The sequence below is a fragment of the Amborella trichopoda genome, chromosome 2, assembly GCF_054954075.1.
Source record: "Amborella trichopoda isolate Santa Cruz 75 chromosome 2, AtrichopodaSantaCruz75HAP2 v2.0, whole genome shotgun sequence".
In the NCBI taxonomy this organism is placed as follows: Eukaryota; Viridiplantae; Streptophyta; class Magnoliopsida; order Amborellales; family Amborellaceae; genus Amborella; species Amborella trichopoda.
Window position 1 is genome coordinate 69001831 of NC_142337.1, and position 25866 is coordinate 69027696.

The following is a 25866-nucleotide window of genomic DNA, read 5'->3' on the forward strand; positions in this document are numbered from 1 at the left end:
TCCTCATCTTCTTCTACCTTCCTCTTACTAGTATATGCAGTCTGTGCAGATGAGGCCTTAGGAGTCTTGGCTGCTCTACCCTTTTCTTTGTACTTCTCTGAACTCAAATATTGTATAATTTCCTCTCTGGTGGCCTTAGGAACATTTTTACCCCCTTAATACCGACAAGGTGTTTTTTAAACAGGTAAATGCCCCCATTAGTATCCTTTCCACAATAATTATATTTAATACGATTTTTATCACTTGGATTCGAGTTATAACCATACTTTCCCGGATCACCACTCCGACTAGAACCTAGAGAAGATACTTCAATAGAACAAGGCTTATTTTCAACCTTTTCTAGTCTTCTAAATTCAGAAGATATCTAATCTCATCTCGAACTGCTTCAAGAACCTTTGTACAAGAAGCAACATTACCTCTAACACCAACAAGGTGTTTTTTGAATCGGCTAATACCCCTATTGGTATCTTTTTCACAAAAATTACACCTTATACAATTTTTATCATTTGGTTTTGGGTTGTACCCATACTTCCAACCCGGATCACTTCTTCTAGAAGTAGCAAAAATAAATCGATGACAAAGATTTTGTTCCTGTTTTTGTTTTCCATTACTCATATATTGCTTAATCTCCTCTCTGATAGCTTCAGAAACATTTTTACAAGGGCTAGCAACCCCCTTAATATTGACAAAATGTTCCTTAAACCGGTTTATGCTTCCTTTTGTATCTTTTTCACAAAAATTGCATCTAACGCAATTTTTATCTTTTGGATTCGGATTGTATCCATATTTCCAACCCGGATCTCTACTCCGGCTAACTCTTGAAGAAGACATCTCAAAATAAAACAATCAATCTAAAAAATAAAATTTTGTACTTACTTTGATTGCTCGAACTCTAAACTTTGAGACACTTCGATCCAATGAAATGTAGTTTTTTGGAGGTTTTTTTCTCTCTAAAAGGGGTTCTTGTGGGTTAGGTTTCAAATGAACCTAAATCCGCTCCTTCTAACCTTTTGTATCTTTTAAAAAAAACATGTCCACCTCTAGGCGGGGGGCAAGCCCTCAGTGGCCACCTAGGGCTGGGCGCTAGGCGGGTTCCATTAAAATATAGGAAATGAACATAAATCCAATATTCCAAGTGTATAAGAAGCACAAAACAAAATGAGATACATTTAGTTAGAATATAATGGTTTCTCTCAGCTTCCATATTCAACTCATCTTGGAACAATAGAAACTATAATATTCATCTTGAAAAGTTTAGGCAGTATTCTATGATACAACTTGTATCCATTCAAAGCACAAAGAACTCATCAAAAGACAACATACCTGATTGTCTCTGTGAAATGATGGAATATCATTTAGAAAGAATTTCTTTTGCAATGAGCTCCAACGGCTAAGGCATGGCTCCCTTTTAAGATGTGGGTTCATGAAGTATTGCAATCATCCATAATCCATTAGCTATGGTCCCTTACCTTTCATAGCCATATGTTGAAAGGCTTCACGATCAAGTTAAGAGGATTGTCGAGTTTTATACTATAACCAGGTAAGTAATGGCATAATGCTTTTTCCATGGGCTGCATTGGTCCACCTTCAAATAGGCATAGATCATAGTTCACGTGAAATGATCCAGAATTTTAAGTTCTCTGTAGGAATGAGTTGGTTCATTTCATGGCTGGTTTTTCCTCCTTTTTTTTTAATTTTTTTTATAGATTCATTTATTTGTTGCATTATTTTGTCAAGATAGTTCATTTAGGAACCCTGTTCTTTTGGGCAATTGGCTGGAATATATAAGAAAAAGGATATGTGTTTTGGGAGTCAATCTTCGTCCAGCTGCTAGTTGTACCTATTTGCTTTAAGAGAAAATTAGTGACCATCAAATAAGAATCATGACCAGTTTTTGGAAGAAGCTTCTTCAAAGTGTTACTTTCTTCATTGTTCTGATGTAGATGCAGGATTTTTATACAATATGGGGATATCCAAAGAAGATTTCTATGCAATTACATGGTTCACCAGCTAGGCAGTAGATGCAGACCACCAATTTGATATCTCAGAAGCAATTGATCAGAGATTACTTGTAAAAGCATGGTAATTTATTACTCTTTCTTCGTGAAAATAAGTTTGAATTTCCAATTTGCTGCTTTATATTATCGAAAAACTCTTGGTTCGCACTTGTAGTTTTAGAAAATGACTAGGTGCCCTGCTTTCTTAGGATGGTTTGGAAACAGCTAAATATCTTGTGAGAGCATAGTTCCTGCCAATGTTTTAAAATGCGGGATGCGACCCTGATGCGGTGGGGGGCCGATGCGGCGATGGGGCTCGATGCGGCCTGGATGCAGGCGCATCGCGATGATGCGGTCAATAAATGGAAAAAAATTCCAAAAAATCTAAAAAAAATAAGTTAATGCATAGAAAAAAATATGAAGGTGATATATGTGATAGTAGGTATTTTAGTTTAATGATTAACTTCAAAACTATTAGATATCGGAGATTCTGTATCCAGTTATCCACTATCCCCTGATAAAAACTAGAAACTTGAAACCAGCTTCATAAAGCATTCAACAATCAACAACCATCAACCATCAACACAAATTTGCATCACAAGCACAACTATAATTAAACACAACCATCAACAACCATAAATACAACCATAAGCACAAAATAATGATATTACAAAATACAAATCAAAAGTCAAGCTCATGAAGAGTTAATAGTTAATAAATAATAACTTAATACAATCATCCATTTTGAGAGTCAATTTTGAAATTTGAACTTCATTTTTTCAAATATCATTCTGACAAGTCATCTTGAAAGTCGTCATGCGCATCATCAATATCATCCTCGACAGCCTTCATGTATTCTTCTTCATCGGTCTCCTCTGAGTCAGCTTCCTCCTCGACCTCTGAAGCTAATGTGCGAGTGCGACTACACCCAGCAGCTCCTCTACTGCTTTCTTCATTAGCCCCTGTTGCTAGCTCGACATCAAGCCATGTAAGATCCTCACCCTCAAATACACGCTCTTGTCTTGAATCCATGGTCCACTCACTTATAGAATCACCATCAGCTTCATATAATTGAATAGGGTTGAGCTTCGTACGATTTTCAAACCTCTCCCTAAGCCGCTCGTTATACCGCACATAAACCAAATCATTCAACTTTTTCTGCTCCAACCTATTTCTTTTTTTTGTATGGAGCTGTCGTAGAAATTTGAAATAAGATAATTTAGATTTTAGATTAGAAAATTGAAATTCAATAAATAAGGATTAAGGAATAAGGAGTAAAGGACTTACATGCTCAAATGCACTCCAATTGGGCTCACAACCAAATGAGCTACATGTGAGATTCAACACTCGAATAGCGAGACGTTGTAGATTTGGTGTGTCGCTTCCATATAATGCCCACGATGCAGCTGTATAATATTTTATAATTTAGAATATAGTTAAAAATTAAGGGTATAAAATAAATAATGGAACTATACATAAAGTAAGAGACAAGTAAGATTATTTTTGGGCTTTTGGCCTTTACCTGGATCTGTAGTGTCCCTATTTCGAGTGGCAATATCTCTCCCAAAGTTTCCCAAGGCTAACTTGAACTTAATCAATTCATGGCTCTGGATCTCATCCTGGATATCTTTGTCTGGCACCAACCTCTCCAGCACATCTAAGAACCCACCATTTATTACATGATATGACTCAATGGATGGGTGCTTGTAGTGAAGAGATGGGTTTAGAAAATAACCGGCTGAATGGAGGTGCCTGTGAAGCTGTGTATCCCATCTCCTATCAATAATTTCAAGTATAGCCTTGCGCATATTTTCATCATCCTTTAAAACATCTTTTATTTCAGTTGTTGCCCTAATCATTGCCTCATGTATGTAGCCCATGGCGGGCTTCGCATCACCATCAACCAGTTGAAGCACTCTCACTAAAAGGCGAGCCACCTCCAATGCAATAATTATTTGACTCCAAAAAGATGTATTCAGAATAACTTTTTCAGCCTTTCTCCCATCCTTATGCTTTGACCATTTGCTTTGACTCCATTGCTCTGAAGCAAACATGGTCCTCAAGGCACTTTTTTGCTTGGCTAGGCTTCGAAGAGTGAGAAATGACGTGGCAAATCTAGTCATACCCGGTCTCACTAATTCTCTCTTCTTTGTAAAAGACCTCATCATGCTTAGGACTATGGTGTGATTGTAAATAAATCCAACAACAAACATTGCTCTTGAAATCACCCCACTAAATAAAAATGTTATACCTATTTCCTTAAGCATAAGATTAACACAGTGAGCTGCACAAAGAATCCAAAAAATATGCTTCCTTTTCAAAGTCAAGAAATGCCCAGCTGCAGTATAGTTGGCACCATTGGCAGTAATAATTTGTACCACATTTTGCTCCCCAACAAAATCGACAATCTCATCCATCAAGCCAAATAAGTATGTACCATCATGTGACTTGTCTGATACATCAATAGACTTAAAAAAAGAGTACCTATTGGGCAGTTAACCAAAAAATTAATGAATGCCCTTGATTTTCCATCTAACTAACCATCACACATAATAGTGGCCCCATATTTCTCCCACCCTTTTCTCTGAGAAATCAAAATTTTATTCACATCAAATACAACATCCTTCAACAAGAGCTCCCTAACCTCATGTGGTGAAGGAGGAATAAGTCCTGGGCCATATTGCTCAATTGCCTAGACCATACATGCAAAACTATCCAAAATTATAGTATTAAAAGGAATGTCGGCCATGTAAATCCACTTTGCAATCCACTTACATACTGACTTCCTTTGTTCTTTCTTATATTTATTGTCAATTGTGGTTTGTTTTATTTTTTTCTCTCTCTTGAACCACAATTTCGGGGCTAGGGGTGAAAAAAGAATCCATTGGCCCCTTAGAGAGAGGTGTTCTTCTCTCAACATTACCACTAATATTTACAACCCTCTCTCTTGAGGTTGGAGTATGAGTACCCCTTTGCCTTATAGCAACTTCAGACGTATCATCATCATCATCATCATCAACATCATCAAATAATTGCATATCATCAAGTAATTCCTTTCTTTTTTTTTTTTTTTTCTCTTTATCTTTTTTCAATCTATCCAAATATTCTCTAATCTCCTTTTTTATATCATCTGTAGCTTGTGGGCATGCTCTTACATTCCCAGAAATTCCGGCTAAATGGTCTTTTTATCGAAAAATATCACCCATATAAGTATTTCCACAGAGCAAGCATATCACACAATTTCTATCTTTCGGATTTTTTAGTTTAGCATATTTCTAAGCCGGATCCTTGTTACTAGAAGATTGGGAAGAAGACATTGCCCCAAAAATAAGTATAACAGTATTATCGTACAAGAAGGAATAAAAAATTACCGACTCTGTGAAGTAGTGCTCGATTTCTTCACGGCCTCTGAAAGCCCAAATTTCTTATCACAAATTCACCTTAACATCTCCAAATCAACAATCAAAGGCATCGAATGAACATCTGAGTATCAAACAACCGCCAAATCTAAGATTTGGATGAAAAAAAAAGTTTCGCCAAACTTTTTTTTTCCTTCGATTTGATGCAAAAAAAGCCACAAAAGTGGATGGAAATCTTCGTTTAGGGGGTATAATAACCCCCCAAACAGTTTCCCTAAACTTTGGAACTACACAAAAACCATTTTGCCCTTCCCCGAGGGGCAAAATTGAAAAACATTTCTGCAGTAACAGATGCGGCGCGATGCGGTCTGATGCGGTGCGATGCGGGATGCAGCCATGATGCGGCCGCATCTGCCAAAAGCGCATATGCGCCAGTTCGCGATGCGGATGCAAGCGCATCCCGCATGATGCGGCCACATATGCGGCGATGCAGCCGCATTTTAAAACACTGGTTCCTGCTTTGAAAATTAGTTGTTGCATTTTTTTTGAAATACAATAGTCACAATTTCCTGTTAGAGTAGGATACCTAATACTAGCACTGCTACACTCCTAGATTTTCAATCTTGTTTTGTATAATTCAAATAATAGCACTTGGCTAACATGTTAACTGTGGATTCTGAAGAACATCATTGCAAGAGTGTTGCTTCTCTATGTTTCATGAAGCGCCTATAGTTCTTATTTTAAGCAATGAGATCTTCACAAAACCATTTGTAAGATGCCCAATAGTCTATACTTTCTTCCAAATAAATTACTTTCCTGCAACAAATATGTCTGTTTCTTGTAAAAAATCAAGGTTCTCTTTCATTTGTTTTAAGAAATAAGAAAGCTCCATAATCTATGTTACAAGAATATGGGTACGAGTGTCAGTGCCATACACCAATATACATGTCAGAAACGCAACTTAGCCCGTTCTAGATACAACACATTCATATATATATTGGAGGGGTCGGGAGGCGGAATTTTAAGCGATTAAAGTATCTTAGTTTCTATAGTGTTAGACATGTGTGTCACATTCTTAGTGTCTATACAAGCCCAAAACCTTGGACGTTCATTCAAGTCTTGTAGCCCATCATTTATTTAGAATGTTGGTGTTTACATTATTCTTGATAATGATTTATATATCTCTTCTCTTGTTCTTTGTTTAATTTGGCAGTGATGATGGCCGACAGCAAGGAGTTGAAAGATTGTGACAAATATGAAACCTGTAGAGAGAGAGCAAAGTTAGGGTTCATGTGTAAAGATATCATGGATATTGGGAGGCTTATGTGGAGTAAAATATGCCCCTTATAAATATTGCCTGAGAATCACTTGTTGCAAAGCCTACTAAACAGTCTACCCATTCGGACCTTCCTTAAATGTTTATTTAGCTTTAGTTGCATTTATAGTTAGTTAACAATTAAATTTTCCATGGAAGATATTTTTTATTCGAATTATATCCACCTTTTAGGTTCCCATGCAAGGGTGTCCTCTCTGTCTCTCTCTCTGTCACACACACAAAAACAGATTTGGCTTAGCAAAGTGGTTAGTTATTTGTGGGTACCAATGCGATATCCTAAGTCCTAGTTTCATTTATCTTTTATCTTATATCAAATATCCCAGGTTTCAATCATTTCTATTCACATTTTTGCCCCCATTATTACAAATCCCATCCTTTCAAAGCATTGTTTTTATATTTTTATACATTTGGAATACTTTAAAAAAAAAACAAACGTAGACTGTCCAACATTTTAGGAACAGATCTGAAGCGGACACTTGTTACAGTGTGGGTAGCCATGTTTTTCTTATTATTCTTTCCTACATAATTTGGAATAGAAGCTGTCATGGAAATGTTGGAATTCTATTGAGAGCGTACAAAAACAATTTTAAGCACCCTCTCCAAAACCCGATGTTAAATTACCAAATCAATAGAAGGATTCAAAAACAAATCTAAAGACCACCTCAAATTCCGAAATGATAAAGCAACAAAAAAAATAGAAGTGCTATATTTTAAAAAAAAAAAATGTAGAGCAAACAATAGAGCAAATAAGATTGTAAACAATGTCCAAGTCTAGCTTCATTACAGTTAATTGCTTACACAAAACAATAGAGCGAACAAGATTGTAAACAATGTATATTTTCTTATCAGTAAGTTATAACACCATCCTAGAGGCCGAAGAAAAAACTAGAATCATAAAACACAAAAACCATTATTGAAAAACAAGCTCCAAGTATACATTGATACAAATTGGTGAATATTTGTTACCAACATATATGCTTGTTGACAACAGCTAGATATAATGATTGACCAACTCATTTGGTTCTATCAAAATATGTATATGAGGATATTGATAAATAACAGAAAAATTAATAATTGGACTGGTTTTTGTCATTCATTTTTTATCAAATGATTAATAAGGCCATTGCAAGCGTTTCAAAAGCTCCCCAACCACAACCTAACCTTTCCTCCCACCCAACCTGCAGCATTCCCTAACCTTACCATCCACAACCTAGCCTTTTGGTTCGCTACCCTTACAGCGTCATTGTCCATTCCTCCTCCACCACCAAAAAGAAAAAAGCATCTTTCTATTCCCACAAACCGTCTGTCCATGCATTTTAGACCTCACCAAATGAATGTCAAATCATGGTGATCCAAGCAAGCAATACCTCGCTCCATGACCAGGCTTGAAATTTCTCACGCAACCATGCAATCAACATCACTATCACTACCTACCCTCCTCTTTATCTTGACTACAGCCCCTTCCTCACATTCCCTAGTTTAGAAGACATTTTGTTCCCCATGTAAATTAGAGTTCGCGAGAGAAATATGATTAACATGCTATAAAGCAATATTATGGAATGTGCATTACCAAGGTTTAATTAACTTGAAATCAATCTGGTCATGTATGTCACAATCAGTATTGAGATTGCCCATTAGAAATATTAAGTCACATCATAGAACAGAAAAAGTGACATAACTGACCTGAAATGGTTTGATAGTAGCTTGAAGAATAGTGGTTTAGGGTCTTCCACTACATAGTTGCACCTCTCCCGAAAATATTGCTGGTTTGAATATCAAATGTCAATTCAGGTACAAGTTCAGTAAAATTGAGCTCCAAACATAAATGAATTTCACAAATAATGCAAGAGATAACTAAATTTGAATAGAAAGTACAATCCCTACAAAAGGGCATCTAAGACAAAAATGAGACACGATATTTTCTCCAGTTCAATAATTACCTCTAGAATGAGAATTCAGGCACTCGTGCAACTTTTAGAGTCCAGCTAGATGGCAATCCCACAAAAAATTTCACCAACTTTGTCAATGTGATTACTACAATAAAAAGTTCGTAAGTCTTAACAGTTACCCATAAGTATTAGAAAATCAATCCTAGTAGCTTTTAGTTTAAAAGTCATACACATCACTCTTCAAAAGAGATAAGAAAAACCATTTTCAACACCCAAAATGTCAAGGTTTTAGTTGAAATAAAGAAAATATGCCAGAACCTTCACAATCAAATATATCTAAAGAACGGGCATGTGTTTAAACCAAGACATAAGTACATTATTGCCTAAACCAGTTGCTAAACTTGAGGCTCTCAAGGGTTTTACATTCATTTCCTTAGAAACCATGGAAAAAAATAAAATTCCCATCCTTTATGATCCACATTTTCCTATCTACTTAGTCACAAACAAAAGAAAGAATAACTGATCATCAACCAGAAAAACTGAAAAGGCAATAAATCTAAGCCAATTTTAAAAACAAGTACTATGTACTAAGCCTCTTTAATTTGTGAATTCGTCTGTTGCAAGGCCTTTTGCAGTTTGACGAGTGTTACTATTAGAGGAGTTTTGATAAAAAATAAATAGATAATACATTTTTCTTAGATACTAATTAACTTGGAAATGCGTGTGTATTCTGATTCAAATTAAATCTCCCAAAAGATGACCAATGTAAACTAAAATTTCTTATTTACCGCACTCGACTTTAGTTCCTAACCAACAAATGTATTGCACCCATCACTTCTCCCTTTCCCTAAAATCTCTCCATTTTACATCCCAAGGGCTCGTCCTTTGAATTTGTCTCTTTCCTCCCTCTCCCTCTCTCTCTCTCTCTCGCTCTCATCTCTAAATATAATTAAAGTCCTTTAGAAATCGGCTTCAACCTAAGTCTCACCTACTCTCTTCTATATTCTATCTCTTAGACATTGATTCTATCTCCCCTTTCCTAAACCTCACTCCAAAAGAAGAACCTCTCATCTCACAAGTTTATCTATGCTATTACCAAGATTCTCTCTCTAAAGATAGCATTGTTTTTGACAAACTCCTATGAAAACATAGTTATACATAAATTCTCTCCCATTCTACTTCATAGAGTACCTCTCTCTCTCTCTCCCCTTTTCTCAACAATTGCCCTTACCAAGATCCTCTCTCTCTCTACACACTCACGCACACACACACACAAAACCCAACAAAAACAGTGGTAAGATAGGGGTAACTGCAGATGAGCTATCAGTTTTATAAAGTTCGATACTACCACTGTGATCTAGAAAATTTGGAAAGCCATCAGTAGTTTCTAAAGTACTAGCAGAACTAAAACCAGTTCTCAATAGCTTGTTAAATACATTTTTCAGAAGGTAAATGCAGTGGCAGATGAGTTGGCTAACTCAGAACCAAACGCATCCAAGGATAGCTCATAGCTCTATGAAGCCATAGTTCATAGTCCTTTTTTCTCCATGGACAAACATTCATTATAGTCTAGTATCTCTATTAAAAGAAAGACCAATAAATGGCAGAGGCTTGTGAATTTTAAAAGGTACAACCACTGAAAATTAACAGAGATGTTGTCAGTCCTAGAGACTTAAACAAATACTACTCTAAAGTTGATAGATATCACCCTTATGAAGTCTGATTTGGAGAAGCAACAAGGAAGAATAAAGGTTCCATCTCCCATATCAACAAATAACATATCCACATAGAACCAGTGAGCCCTATTTTTGCATAAGTTCATATGTTGATGCTCTGTTTCTCATTGCATGCCACAAAAGACTTATAGAAAGGAATATTTTCGAAGGTAAATATGCATTATTGAGAAAAGTTTCATTCATCACCTAGTTTTATGTTTCATCTTCTTCCCAAGGACAGACTATTTTTACTCTAAACCCCCTATTTCAAGATGATAAGCCTTCTAACACAATATTGATGTCTATCAGCATGGAACACTCATGAGCACACACATAATCTTACACATCCAATGGCAACAAACGTTCATAATTCACATGGTTTGGTCCAACAATACCATGGTTAGTGCATTATAATATTGAAGCATGCAAACTATCAATTCAGTCCAAACATTAATATTAACTGCAACTGCAGTTCATCTTCGTTCACAGGGAAAGCAAGGAGATGAAAACTGACCCCCAATCCTCCATCTTCGGAGTAGAATTTGAAGCTTGGGGAAAGCAAGGAGACGAAAACTGACCCCAATCCTCCATCTTCGGAGTAGAATTTGAAGCTTGGGGAAGCTGTCTGCGCTGCATTTTGCTAGACGTTTACCAACATATGAGTACCCGAGCAAAACCAGAGCCGTGAATTGGGGCAACGAGTGAAGGATGGCAAAGGGGTCTTGGGTGATAATGGAATGGGGTAAAACTAGGGTAGCAAGAGACTCAGGCACACTTTCCGAAAGAAGATGAGGATTCGCAGTCGACGGATGCATGGCATCCCTCTCTTCTCCAATTCTTCCCCTCAATTTGAAAACCCAGAAAACCAAAAGAAGCCCATGGAAGCACGTTTTCTAGCTAAAATTTTCCTCTTTTCGTGGATATTAGGTTTGCGCTGATAAAAGTTCGGCTAGTAGCTTGGCTCGGCTTAAAACGGCTCAGCTCAGCTTAAGTCGGCTCGGCTCAGCTTATATCGGCTTGGCTCAGCTTATATCGGGTCGGTTTCGCTTAATGGGCTCGGTTCAACTCGACTCAGCTAAAAATATCCAAATCTTAATATTTCATGGACCTGAGCCGAATCGAGCCGAGCCGAGCCGATATTAGCCAAGTCGAGCTGACGTTACCTGAGCCAAGCCGAGATAATCTGAGCCAAGCTGAGACAAACAAGCTGAGCCAAGTTCAATAAATAGCTGGCCTAAAATCCCAAAAATGAAAAAATCGATAAAATTATCAATAAATTATTAAAATAAAAATTGTGAAAAATAAGAAATTTATTTAAACATGTACGAAAGGAAAAATATGAGTTCTACCTACTATTTTGAGATATATGATTGTTTTAGTCACTTTTTTCTGGGAATATATTACATTTATTTGTACATTTTTTTAGGGAACTCATTGGTAAAACTTTTAATGGTATTTTTTGTTAAATCAAGATTTTAAATTTACTCCTATTGTAACTTTACTTTTCTTTAAACCAATTTTCATAATATTAAATAAATAAATAAATAAAGTTATGAGGAATAAGTATTTTTTAGAAAAGATAAAATATAAATTTATATCAAGACTATTAAAAAAGCAATTTTTTGAAGATCTTTTAAAAAGCACAGGATTCTTAACGGATTTAAAAAATCAGATATTTATTTTAAAAAATCATGTTTTGAACGGAGACTTAGCAACTATGATGTTTGCATATCTGGTTTTTTTACTATTTTTTTTTAACCAAATCCAAAGTATTCATGCTTCTTAACTTACCGTTTTTTTTTGGTGATCCATATTTTTTAACTGATTTTTTTACTCCGACCTCTTGAAATAAAATCAATTTCTTACCGATATTTTGATCTGCTGATATTTTATTATTCCCTGGCTTGCTACCCATTATTTCATGACAACAATGGATATATCTTATGCTGGTAATAATGCTCCTTTATGCTGATAATAATGCTCCTTTAGACGGTGAAAATAACTTCTAAAGCTCCTTTAAACGGTGAAAATAACTTCTAAATAAAATAAAACCACTTCTAACTTTCCACCAACTTCGGGCACAGTTAAGATTCATTGACGATCTCATAATGGATTCACTAATCAAATTCCCTTTAAACATCACTCCTACCTCAATAGTAGCTAGCTGCCCTATCCATTTACTAATCGAACCAAGATGAGCCCAAGATCAACCAAAGAACTTCACATTTTATATATCAATAAGAACTTTCAATGTGTCAGATATTTCAAATTTCAGAGTTCATAGTATATTCCCCAAACAGAATATATCCAATGGGGGAGAGGGAGCATGCAAATTTGATGCATAGATTTGTGCCTAAAACTCGAAAACCTTCTTATTTGCCTTCCCTTCCGTTTTTCTACATCTTGTGATTCCTCTTTTTCTTAGCCTGCATAGAGTTCAATTTTTTTTTTTAAAAAAAGTGAAAACCCATAGAACAACACGAACAAAAATTCCAACCTACTCTAGAATGCACTCAGAACAAACCTCTGCCACAATGTCACTGCAGTCCTTTGCATTGATTTCATAGCTTCTCCTCTTCCCTTGCTTCCTCATACATGAAGCACGTCACCCAATAATGAATAACTCACTCCCATAAAACGCATAAAACTTTGCATGCATGCATCAAACAACACATAAAGAATCTGGGCTCCTATTATAAAAAAAGAAAAATACCTTACGTTGCTGCCAAAGTAACATCATCCAAAGCCTCTAATTCTTCCGACCAAAGAGTGACATCCACTTAGTAGCTCAACCTGGGTAAGGATCACGTGGAATCAGTATGACAAAATGCGGAGGATAATTGAAAAGAGGTCGAAAGAATTTCATATATAAATCTAGCCAACAAATCATTAAGTGCTTGTGGAGTAACACTAACATACAGAAGAATAAATGTGTTTACCCTTTTAGCACCAGTTTTATCCATTGCCCCAAGCACATACCAAAGAAAAAAAATCTTAAATGCTAATCAAGAGTCTCCCTGTGTTAAACCCTCTCTCAAAAAGGAAAAAAAAAAAAAAACTCATACAATGAGAAATAAGAAAATTCACAAAAGAAGTCCTACAATTCATGAAAATGATGGTCAGATAAGCAGCTAGTTAGGTGTAGACATACAAGTGCGTTGTTCCAAGTAAGGTTCCTGGTGCAATCCTTTCTTCCTTCCCTTCGAGTACGTTATTTGGAACAAGAGAAATAGAGTATTGGACTCCATGAGAATAAAATGGCAATCAAAAGGTGACTAATAATGTAGCTCACTAGAAGATTGTGACCAAAATCTTTCAATGTACTCATTTGGTCAAGAGGCTTCCTTGGCTCTTTCCTTTATTGTTTTCGAAGATCAATGACGTCAAGTGCCTTCACACCAGTTGGCGTACTACGGGAAACTTAAAAAACTCAATTTATTAATACAGAGAGAGAGAGAGAGAGAGAGAGAGAGAGAGAGAGAGAGAGAGAGAGAGAGAGAGAGAGAGAGAGAGAGAGAGAGAGAGAGAGAGAGAGAGAGAGAGAGAGAGAGAGAGAGAGAGAGAGAGAGAGAGAGAGACCTGGAGACGCTGGCAACTGATTGAATACCAACCTCCAATTCCTCTTCTTCCATCTATTCCTCCCCTTCCTCCAAGTCATCCCAATACTTACTCCTATCAACAAGTTCCTCTTGCAATCAAAGGAAAATGCATAATGAGACAATAATGATATCACCATCATTAAGAAAACTAAGAAAGTCATAGTAACATGGAAAGTCATTTTCCAACAAAGGAAGATTTAATTGCCCGCGCATGAAGTTTATTATAATAACACAAAGGATTTATTCTATTAATTCAATAAACTAAGTGAAAATGGATAGGGAAAGCTTTCTCTGTGACCCAAACAACATAGAAGTTATACGTGACCCCATTGTTTAGCTGTTTGGTTCAAAATTGATGGCTACGATTGCTTATGCCACAACGTCACGCCAAAAGCTGTTTTATTTTTCATTTTTTATACAAAATATTTTTGGATGAAATTTTGAGCATCCCATCATAAACTAGGGCGAACCTAAATAAAATAAAAATCAAATATTCCGTCACCAGAAATATTATGGTAACTTTTCATCATCGAAAATATTTTATTATTATTTTTATCACGTGCGCCCCTATCAGATCTATGTATGCCCCAAATTTTTCTTCGAAATAATATAAAACTATGAGTTGTCTGATCAAGATCTGAAGGTTAAGAGCCAACTTGTGACATTGTGGCTCAAGGCATCTACTCAAATCTGACGGCTGAGATTAGGGGTCACATATATTATATATGTGGATGGGGTTACATAGAAAGCTATCTCAAATGCACATCTCCATACCTCATAATTAGGTTGTTCTTGTTGTTGGACACCAAAAACGTCACTAGAGTGGGCGTTCGAACTACAGAATAAAAATTTCATAGAAGGGGTCACAAAAGAATAAGCAATCGCACAAAAGAAGAATCCATACAATGTATTATAAACACTATGACAGCATGAATGCAAGAATCATAGGCAGCTTACTTCATCAACATAAATCTTACCCCAACCTCTAGGATGATAACCAAAGCTAGCACCAGGTGGAATAGGAGCATTCAAGCTAAGAAATCCAACTGAAAAACTATATCATGCATTTCAGCTACATTGCCCAAGAAATCCATTTCACATGACTACACATTACAACATGAGATCAGATTTTTTAGGACACGAACGTCCATTAATGAAGAGAAAATGGAAAATTTTAGGTACCATATACAGATTACATTTTTTTTGCAAGTTAGCAAATGTGTATTTCACAATATAAAAGACTTTCAAAATGAGTACCATAGCAAATGGCCAAATGCCCAGAGGCCAAAATCATGAGAGAGAGAGTCTTCACCATGACATCCACAATTATTTTTAACAAAATAGAATTAAAAAAAAAGAAATATGCAGCTCTACTAATTTAACAATGCTTAACAACATAAAATATCACACTTACCATTAGCGGATGCTTTCACTGGACCAGTGCCTGGAGTACACTCCAACTAGCACATCTCTAAATAATTCTTCATTCCTAAATCCTTTTGCCTTTTCACTCCCCTGAAAATTGCCGAAAAAGGGTCCTGAATAGGACATTGCAGATACACCATAAGGACTTTGATTAAGGTTGCAGAAAAGAAAGAGACAAAATATGAACATGACATGATTCTAGCATACATTGCTCATGAAGAATATCATTTTCAAATAAAAATAATTCGAAAGTCAAGAAAACAACACAAATGTTGTGGTATATCAAAATGTAGCGAACGAAAAATACTCTTCATAAGGAGGTATATGAAGTTGAACAGCTAACAAAGTAGCTACAAGAGTCTTGATAGTATAGATACTTACAACGGAATCAAGGATAACTTGAGTGTCAAATATATCTAGGAAAAGCTGTTTTGAAAAAAAATATATACATATTTTCGAAATTATTAGCCACATAGATAATCACTGCATAGATTCTGGCCTCCATCCACCGATAGAGGAAATACATAAACTAATTATTGTAATGCTTGTCTAATAGAAATGAGGGCATCAAAATATTCATGGAGTTCGAGTCATTTTGCTAACTGATAAAATGCATCTTTTTACTTCCAAACTATGTTAAAAGGCTTTGCTCTGCTTCTTTTTTTCCGTGATTATTTCCAGAAGTAAAATCAATATTTCTTTACAAAACCTAAGATATACTTCCAGAAATTAATATTATTTCAAAATCCTTTCCCATTTTCATGAACAACAGACAAATGATAAAGTCAACTGTTGATATTATGCAAGATCCACAAGGAAAGCAAAGACTTCTTTTTTTTGTTTATTTACTCTTTTGGATTACTTATAACAAGTGTAAAACCAGAACTCTTGTACAGTTAATTAACTAAGAACTCTTGGTTTATGTGTGTGTGATGTAAACGTTTTGTTTTCTTTCGTGGTTTGCTTTGTTTACCGTTTTTCTAAGGCGTTGAGCGCACTCCCACCTGAGTGGCATTCACTTACCCTAGATCACGGTCCCACATTCTTTTCCTCTCTTGAAAATGAGGTCAATTCTATCTCCCTGACTAGAGGCAAAGTGGTCAATTCCTCAAGAAAAACTTCTGGGTACTCTCTTACTACAAGTATCTCTTCTAATTTGGACTGGACGTCCCGATTCTCTACTATATAAGCTAAGTATCCAACGCATCTTTTGGTCAGAAGACAGGAAGCCCGAAGGGCAGAAATTAAGCATAGAGGGGGAGCGTCTCTGATACCCACAAGTGCAGTTCAGGCTAGTTAGGGCATTTAAAGGTCATAGTCTTATCATAACAGTTAACAGTAGCACAGTGTGTGGACAACCAATCCATGCCCAGAATAACATCAAAATCCTGAATATCTAAACGTATTAGGTTTATGGGCAAGTCACACTTCTCAAGTAAAACTTCACACTATTTGTATACCCTATCAGTTTCCATAGAATCCCCCATAGGTGTGCACACTACTAAAGTATATTCAAGACATGAAGGTTCAATATTTAGATGACATGCAGAATGAGGTGCGTCAAAAGAGTGAGAGGAACCAGGGTTAATCAAGATTTTAGCTTCCTACCAGAAACAAAGAGTGTACCTCTGATCACCGAGGTAGACGCCTTGGCCTCTTGCTTCGTAAGTGCAAATACCTGACCTTGAGTCTTCGGTCGGCTCTCCGGCTTTACCATGGGGCAGTCCTTGATCTAGTGGTCAGGCTTTCCACACCTAAGACATGTTTTTTGTTTCTTAAAGCACTCTGCCGCAAAGTGGTTGCCCCCTCCACAATATGAGCAGGCCGAGCACCGATTCTCCCTCACATCGCTCGAAAAGGTCTTTTGAGCTTTCATGTTCCCCTGACTAGGCCTTCCCCTGACATCTCTCCTCGGAGGCAGCCGAGTCTTCCTCCCAAAATTCCTGGACGATGCGGACCTTACTCTCCCTTCTTTCCTCAACTGAAATTCCTCGCAATCTTTTTCAATCTTCATAGCGAGGTCTACTTAAGGTTGGCTGATATTACTCTTCCTCTGATATCTGGCCGGAGGCCCTTTCAAACTTGCTTGCCTTGTGCGCCTCTGTATTGATGATGTGAGGCGCGTATCGAGAGAGTTCTGCGAACTTGGCTGCATATTGTTCTACTGTCAGCCTCCCTTATTGCAGCTCAATAAATTCAACTTCTTTCCTCTCCCGGACAGAATCGCGAAAATGTTATTTTTCAAATGCCACTAGTAAATTCTCCCAGGTGGCCTCAGTCCCTGTCTCCATCCAGGACTGTTTTACCGAACTCCACCAGTGTTCGGCCTCCCCTTCCAACATAAAGGTTCCCAATTTGACCTTCTGCTCATCTGAGCAGTGCAAATGACCTCTCTTCTCTCTCTATCTCTCTCTTTGTTATTTAGGAGTTTAGGTTGTCATTTGGGTTCCTCTGGATTAGAGAAACAATAAGAAGTCTTAATATTTAGTATTTTAGTGATATAGTAAAGAACAAAGAGAGAAACCAATGAGCCAAAGCTGCTGCCTGTGTGCCTGGGGAAGGCCCAATTAAGAGAGAGAAAGTCAAAGTTCTAGCCTAAACAGAAAAATAACCCCTCATGCTCAGAGTGGCAGCAGGTGTGGGGAGTTTCCTCCTCTCTCAAATCCTCAAGATCACCAAATATGCCATAGCCGGCAAGCTAAGGATGCAATCGCATTATTAATGAATGACCACACAATCACACCTTCTCAATCTCATGCCATCACGCAATATCATATCATGGAATGCCATGTTATCAGCATACATACATCATGGCTATATCAGAGAGGCATTCTCTCTCTTCGACGCCATGCTCATCGGAGATGCATACTCATGGACCGTGATAATCAAAGACTTGGAAAAACACATATTACGATAATATAAAATCTGAATATATGAGACGCAAGGCAATGACTTTATTCAAAATTTTAAATATTATAATATTTATATTCTGTTTTATCAACCAAACCTGAAATAATTGTGAATATATCAAATTAACATGCAAACATACATGGAGGAAGGCAGGATTCCAACTCCTTGTGCCCGGGTCATGAACGGGCCTTTTGAGGACTTAATTTTATCCCAATGTCTAAAGCCCAGGTGATAATAATAACTCAAGGAGATCAATCCAATGTGAAGCAAATAATCACTTTTATTTCACTTAATGGGGATCAAATCATGAGAGAGACATATATCAAAATAGTCTTCGAAAGGTTGAGAGAGATACTACACAAAATAAGGAACGAACTTTTCATTATACAAAAAGAGGGTCAAGATATTATCTCATATGCTCAAATATAATAACATAAACCTTTGATCGAATGTATATTCTCAATAAAAATTCCAAAAAATTTGGATCAAGAAACTCAAAGTGAAACTATTCAAAACTATGGAGTAAACAAGTTAATCTACACATGCTACGTGCGAGGACTATACTATTGCTTGGAGACTCTACAAAAACCAAGTATTCATAACGAAAAGAGGCAAAGAGCTACCGTAAATTAAAAATTACTGCAACCTTTGATAATGGAAATGAGGTAAGAATTGAAATATAAGAAGAAAAATTAATACCTTAGTGAAGCAATAGGATGGGCTTGATCACACACATGAGGGACTAGTCCATGGAAGCCACGCTTTTGTCAAGGGGGCTATGACTCTCTCTTTTTGAAGAGAATACTCAAGTTAGGGTTCTGAAATGATTCCAAAAGTTACTTTTGTACTTAGATCATAAAGATGGATTTGATCTTGAGCCTTGATGCCTTGGATGAGCTTTTGACACCTTTCACTCCTTAAAAGCTAGGTTATAGCCATTTTACCTCAAAACCCTTAGCTCCACATTTTATTTCCCATTAAATCTAAATTCATGTTTACACTTATGCCCATGATTTTTAAATAATGTGTGAGAGTCAATAAAAGATAAGGAAATGAACATAAAGATAATATGAGACATCCACACATGTGAATAAAATATCTTATGACACCACTAATGGATTTCAACAACACTAAAGTTTCACATGGGTCAAGCCCATAAGGTGGTGTCACATATAGTATACCCACATGTCACAAAATCATATGTGTATAATAATATAAATTAAATTAATTATCAAAATCCCATGACTTCACACATGACAAAAAATGGCACATGTGAGCAAAAAAAGACGTGACTTAAATCAAACTTAAGCCATAACAATATATAACACTTTAAATAAATGAATAATATGTTATAACACAATACCACCAAAAGAAGTAATGACAAATAGGTCTCCATGAGGATATGACATCAGCATGAAATTAGAAGCGCTATGGAGAAATTTGTACAATTGACAAATCTCAATATTTGTTAGATTTCCAAAAAGAACCAAGATAGCCATTTATAATTGTAGGTGCTTTTGCAGCTCTGAAAATATACACTTTGATATTTTATCTAGAATTAGTGGTTAATAAGAAAGATTAGTGAAGATAGCCGGTTGAAATAAGATAAAAACATGGCCCACACATGAGAGTACCAATAAGAAAGACAACAATCCGAAAGGGAACTACCACTGCTATAATTACACCATTCGAACCCCAAAACAAAGATAAAAAATTTCCATAATAAGCCCACCTAAACCCTAAAAAAACCCATAAATGTGATACTCTTAAAACTTTCTATTGACGTAAAGCACAACAACAAAATATAACAAATGAAAAAACCCATTAACCAAGTCAGCCAACTCATGGATATTGTGATTTCATTTGCAGAGTGTCAATGTTGGCATTGCATAATTCTTTTCAAGAGATTGCAATTAAAATGAATGAATCAAAGTGATTGTGAGTTGACATAAGAATCGAATTGATTGCAACATCAAAGTCAACAGGATTTACAAGAGCAACTTGGGATTCCTATTGCAATCAGGATCGAGTTTCTCTCTCTAATTCATTGTGGATTAGGGTTTTTTGAATTGCAAAACCCTAATCCACCATAAATCTAATTTTCTCCAGATTAATACACGACCATTAGACCTACCTAATTAGGATGGCCAAATGTCTGTGGTTGTAGAGCTTCAGACCGCAACTTTGTGGAGAGAAAGAGCTCTGGGCAGAGAGAGAGAGAGAGAGTGAGAGAGAAAAGTAGAAATGACAGAAAGAAAGGTCAAACGGGGTTTTGGGGCATTCTCGAGCACTATCCAGTACTATGAACATTGGACAACATAAGCTAGTTGTCTGGTAATACAAACGCCAGACAGAGCTAGTGCTTTGTGGAAAGACTGGGCCCTCCTGTCCGGCATTGTCATTGCCAGATAAGAGCTCCCAAAGGGTGTCCATACATAAATCGCTCAAAAATTTAAATAATAAAAATTGTCAAAAATTAGTTGTAGGTCTATTTTGATCATTTTCACTATTTGAATTATTTTCATAGTGTTCTTAGGCTGCATCTATCTAAGCGCACACGCCCTCCAACGTTCAGGTGGATTTGATAAGTAAAAAAAAATTAAAAGTCTCGAAATTTGAAAATTTGGAGTAGGCACAATTATATTTAATGCCCACCACTAGTTTTATAGAAAGGAAAAGACACATGTATTTTAAAATATTGGAAAATAGGTTTCTAAAGTTACCATTCAGGAACAGGATGTGCGTGTGTGTGTGTATATATAATGATACATATAGGAATCTTCATAGCCCAAAACAATGCAGCCAAACTCATATCTCAGAGTCAGATGAAAGACCAAGCTAGAATGAACGAGTAGAAATACACGCCAAACCACACACCCACACAGTGAAACCTTCATTGTCCACGCACCCACATGCCAATCAACTGGATTGCTCTCTTTCAGAGATTGACCAACTGCAAAGAGAGGCTTGGCTTTACCTAATTGATGTATCATGTGTCGTGAAGCCGAGGAAACTAACCCTCACCTCTTTATATATTGTCCCTTGGCCCATTCCTTGTGGGGAGCTTCTCTTCAGCTCTTCAAATGGCAATGGATGACCCCAAAAAATATTCCCAATCTCTTTTCCTCTCTCCACCTCTACCCCTGAGCCTCTTCAGGTATCATATTGTGGAAGGCTTCAATGGCAGCCCTCGTTCGATAGAACGTAACAATCATATCTTCTGAGGACAGTTCTCTACTATTGAATCCTTGTTTGATATAATCAAAGCAGCAGTTATCTTCAAGGCTACTAATCACAAGCGGTTCAAAGGCTTCCCCCCTTCAGGCTTCCACCAGCACTGGTACAATCTCCTTTTCTTACCACCACGTGAGTAACTCACGAGCCTTATTGTGGCTTCCTCCAGAGTTGGAATGCGTAAAGCTCAACTTTGATGGTTGTTCCATAGGCAACCCAAGGCTATCAAGTATAGGTCTTTTTAGAGACCACAAAGGGTCCACTTTGACCTTTTTCACGAAGTCCATTGGTCAAATTTCCAATCGGCAGAAGCTAGATCATTTCTTGTGGGCCTCAAACAATTTGACAACTCTTGGGGCCAAGCTCTCACCATAGCAGGGGACTCTCACAACGTTATTTCCTGGGCCACTGGTTCGACTAACTGCCAATGGTGATCCAAGCAAGCAGTACCTCACTCCATGACCAGGCTTGAAAGTTCTCAAGCAACCATGCAGTCAACTCCACTATCACTAACTACCCTCCTCTTTACTCTTGACCAAAGCCCCTTCGTCCAATTTCCTAAATCAAAAGATATTTTGTTCCCCTCATAAATTAGAGTTCGAGATAGAAATATGATTTACATGCTATAAGACAATATTATGGAATTTGCATTACCAGGGTTTAATTAACTTGGAATCAATCTGGGCATGTATGTCACAAACCATATTGAGATTGCCCATTAGAAATATCGAGTCACATCATAGAACATAAAACTGGAATGATTTGATAGTAGCTTGAAGAATAGTGAGGCTGTTTAGGGTCTTCTACTACATAGTTGCACCTCTCCCAAAAGGTTTGCTAGTTTGAAGAGCGGACCTCAATTCAGGTACAAGTTCAGTAAAATAGAGCTCCAAACAAAAGTGAATTTTACAAATAATGCACGAGATAACTAAATTTGAAGAAACTACAATCCCTACAAAAGGGCATCTTAGACAAAAAAGAGACGATATCTTATCCTGTTCAACCTGCATGAATGCTGGAACAATTTGGACCTAATTACTGTGTTCCTTTATTTTGGGGAGCTAGCCGAATTTTCATGTCATGTGAGTTTTATTTGATGCTAGTACAAAGGCTGCTAAGTGCTAACAATGATTTGGAAAGTGATTCAAGAGAAGATTCATCTTAAACTGAGATTAAGTATACATAAAACAACAATTCACATGAAGTGACATGTTAATTTTTATTAGTGAAGTGACGGACCCCATTCCCATATGCATTTGGTTGAATGTTGAAACACGCCTCAACAGATATTCCTATGTGATGAATCACACAGATGAGACATGAGATGGAAGACAAATTCAAAAGCTATAAAAAGAAATATAAATAATAAAAATTGTAAAATCTCCCCAACCACAACCTAGCCTTTCCTCCCACCTAACCTGCAGCATTCCCCAACCTTACCATCCACAACCTAGCCTTTTGGTTCACTACCCTTGAAGCCTCACTGTCCCTTCCTCTTCCAACAACTTCCACCACCAAAAAGAAAAAAGCATCTTTCTATTCCCACAGATCGTCCGTCCACCTATTTTAAACCAATGTCAAATCATGGTGATCCAAGAAAGCAGTACCTCACTCCATGACCAGGCTCGAAAATTCTCAAGCAACCATGCAGTCAACTAAACTATCACTACCTACCCTCCTCTTTACACTAGACCACATCCCTTTCATCCCATTTACTAATCCCATTTACTAAACCAGAAGACATTATGTTCCCCACGTAAATTAGAGTTCGGGATAGAAATATGATTAACATGCTATAAGACAATATTATGGAATTTGCATTACCAGGGTTTAATTAACTTGAAATCAATCTAGTCATGTATGTCACAATCCGTATTGAGATTGCCCATTAGAAACATTGAGTCACATCATAGAACATAAAACTGGAATGGTTTGATAATAGCTTGAAGAATAGTGAGGTTGTTTAGGGTCTTCCACTGCATAGTTGCACCTTTCCCAAAACGTTTGCTAGTTTGAAGAGCAAACCTCAATTCAGGTACAAGTTCGATAAAATTGAGCTCCAAACATAAATGAATTTTACAAATAATGCACGAGATAACTAAATTTGAAGAAACTACAATCCCTACAAAAGGGCATCTTAGACAAAAATGAGACGCAATATATTGTCCAGTTCAACCTGCATGAATGCTGGAACAATTCGGACGTAATTACTGTGCTCTTTTGTTTTGGGAGCTAGCAGAATTGTCATGTCATGTGAGTATTATTTGATGCAAGTACAAAGGTTGTAAGTGCTAACAATGATTTGGAAGGTGACTCAAGAGAAGATTCATCTTAAACTGAGATTAAGTTCACGTAAAAAAACAATTCACATGAAGTGACATGTTCAATCTTATTAGTGAAGTGAGGGAACCAATTCCCATATGCATTTGGTTGAATGTTGAAACCGACCTCAACAAATATTCCTATGTGATAAAGCACATGGATAAGACATAAGATGGAAGACAAATTCAAAAGCTATAAAAAGAAATATAAATAATAAAAATTGCCAAAATCTCCCCAACCACAACCTAGCCTTTCCTTTGACCCAACCTGCAGCATTCCCCAACGTTACCATCCACAACCTAGCCTTTTGGTTCACTAGCCTTGCAAGCTTATTGTCCCTTCCGCTTTCACCAACTTCCACCACCAAAATGAAAAAAGCATCTTTCCATTCCCACAAATCATCCGTCCACCTATTTTAGACTTCCCCGAATGAAAGTCAAATCATGGTGATCCAAGCAAGCAGTACCTCACTCCCTAACTAGGCTTGAAAGTTTTCAAGCGACCAAGCAGTCAACTCAACTATAACTACCTACCCTCCTCTTTACACTTGAACAAAGCCCCTTCATCCCATTTCCTAAATCTAAAGGCATTATGTTCCCCATGTAAATTAGAGTTCGAGATAGAAATATGATTAACATGCTATAAGACAATATTATGGAATTTGCATTAGCAGGATTTAATTAATTTGAAATCAATCTGGTCATGTATGTCACAATCCGTATTGAGATTGCCCATTAGAAACATTGAGTCACATCATAGAACATAAAACTGGAATGGTTTGATAGTAGCTTGAAGAATAGTGAGGCTGTTAGGGTCTTCCACTGCATAGTTGCACCTCTCCCAAAAAGTATGCTAGTTTGAAGAGCAGACCTCAATATAGGTACAAGTTTAAGAGCTCTAAACATAAATGAATTTCAAAAATAATGCACGAGATAACTAAATTTGAAGAAACTACAATCCCTACAAAAGGGCATCTTAGACAAAAATGAGACAATATCTTGTCCAGTTCAACCTGCATGAATTCTGGAATAGTTTGGACCTAATTACTGTGTTCCTTTGTTTTGGGGAGCTAGCAGAATTTTCATGTCATGTGAGTTTTATTTGATGCAAGTACAAATGCTGCTAAGTGTTTATTTGGAAGGTGACTCAAGAAAAAATTAATCTTAAACTGAGATTTCGTTTATGCAAAACAACAATTCACATGAAGTGACATGTTAATTCTTATTAGTGAAGTGGGGGACCCAATTCAAATATGCATTTGGTTGAATGTGGAAATGCTCCTCAACAAATATTCCTATGTGATGAATCACACAGATGAGATATAAGATGGAAGACAAATTCAAAAGCTATAAAAAGAAATATAAATAATAAAAATTGTCAAAAGTAAATAAGAAAAATTAACATAAAATCAAATACATGCATCCCATACATGAATATGGTTGTTCAAATTCTAGACCTATGTCAAAACTTACGGGGGCAAACATTTCAAACCATAGGTGTCCATGTCTGAAATTTCAAGATGTGGACACGAAAATGCCTTCATGTTTGACACCAAAAAATGACACATGCTTGGTGAGGCTCATCAGATTGTCTACTGGTATGTCGAAAGCAACATATTAATCGGATATAGTGGTAGAGCCACGCACCACGACATGTCTAAAACAGAATGCCTCTAGATCCAATGATCGAATGGGCCGAATGAAAATTCAATATTTATCAAGATAGATTTGGGAGGAGGAAATAAGAATTCCAACTAAAATAAAGCTATTATGCATCTTACCAATTGCTCATCAGTTTATGAATAAATCTAACATGCAGGTCATAAATGACCAAAACAAAATTCATGTCTAAAAACAGCGTCGTATGATGTTGGTTATTTGGGGGAAGAGAAGAGCAGGACATGAATTAGGAGGAAAACGCTGAGGTGAAATAATGAGGCTTGGGGAGGGCATATCAAGAGGGGGTGTAGGAGGAAGGGTTGCAAGCTTGGGATGGAGTTGAGAGAGGGTGGAGAGAGAGAGGGAAAAGAAAGCGAGGGTATAGGAGCTTGGGAAAAACGAGATGAAGGAGCAGTTTGCAT

At 36.8% G+C, this 25866-nt stretch overlaps 1 protein-coding gene across 44 annotated transcripts in view; it reads right to left on the reverse strand.

Annotated features, from left to right (window-relative positions):
- Window positions 1-20661, reverse strand: part of LOC110007167 (uncharacterized) — a 46610-nt gene extending 25949 nt beyond the window's left edge. For 5 of the 44 annotated variants that reach the window (XR_016050687.1, XR_016050677.1, XR_016050679.1 and 2 more), the window contains exons 1-10: window positions 20365-20616; window positions 18930-19018; window positions 15310-15433; window positions 14670-14730; window positions 13908-13984; window positions 13589-13706; window positions 13448-13496; window positions 13010-13089; window positions 8633-8726; window positions 8376-8455 (exon numbers count right to left, since the gene is read on the reverse strand). Coding sequence is in view for 1 of the 44 variants with exons in the window: in XM_088860182.1 (XP_088716308.1) it covers window positions 2784-3188; window positions 3285-3403; window positions 3520-4414 (1419 nt within the window). In the remaining 43 variants the exon portion in view is untranslated. The other 39 variants (XR_016050689.1, XR_016050676.1, XR_016050680.1 and 36 more) reach the window with 32 other exon arrangements.
- Window positions 20662-25866: the final 5205 nt, after the last annotated feature.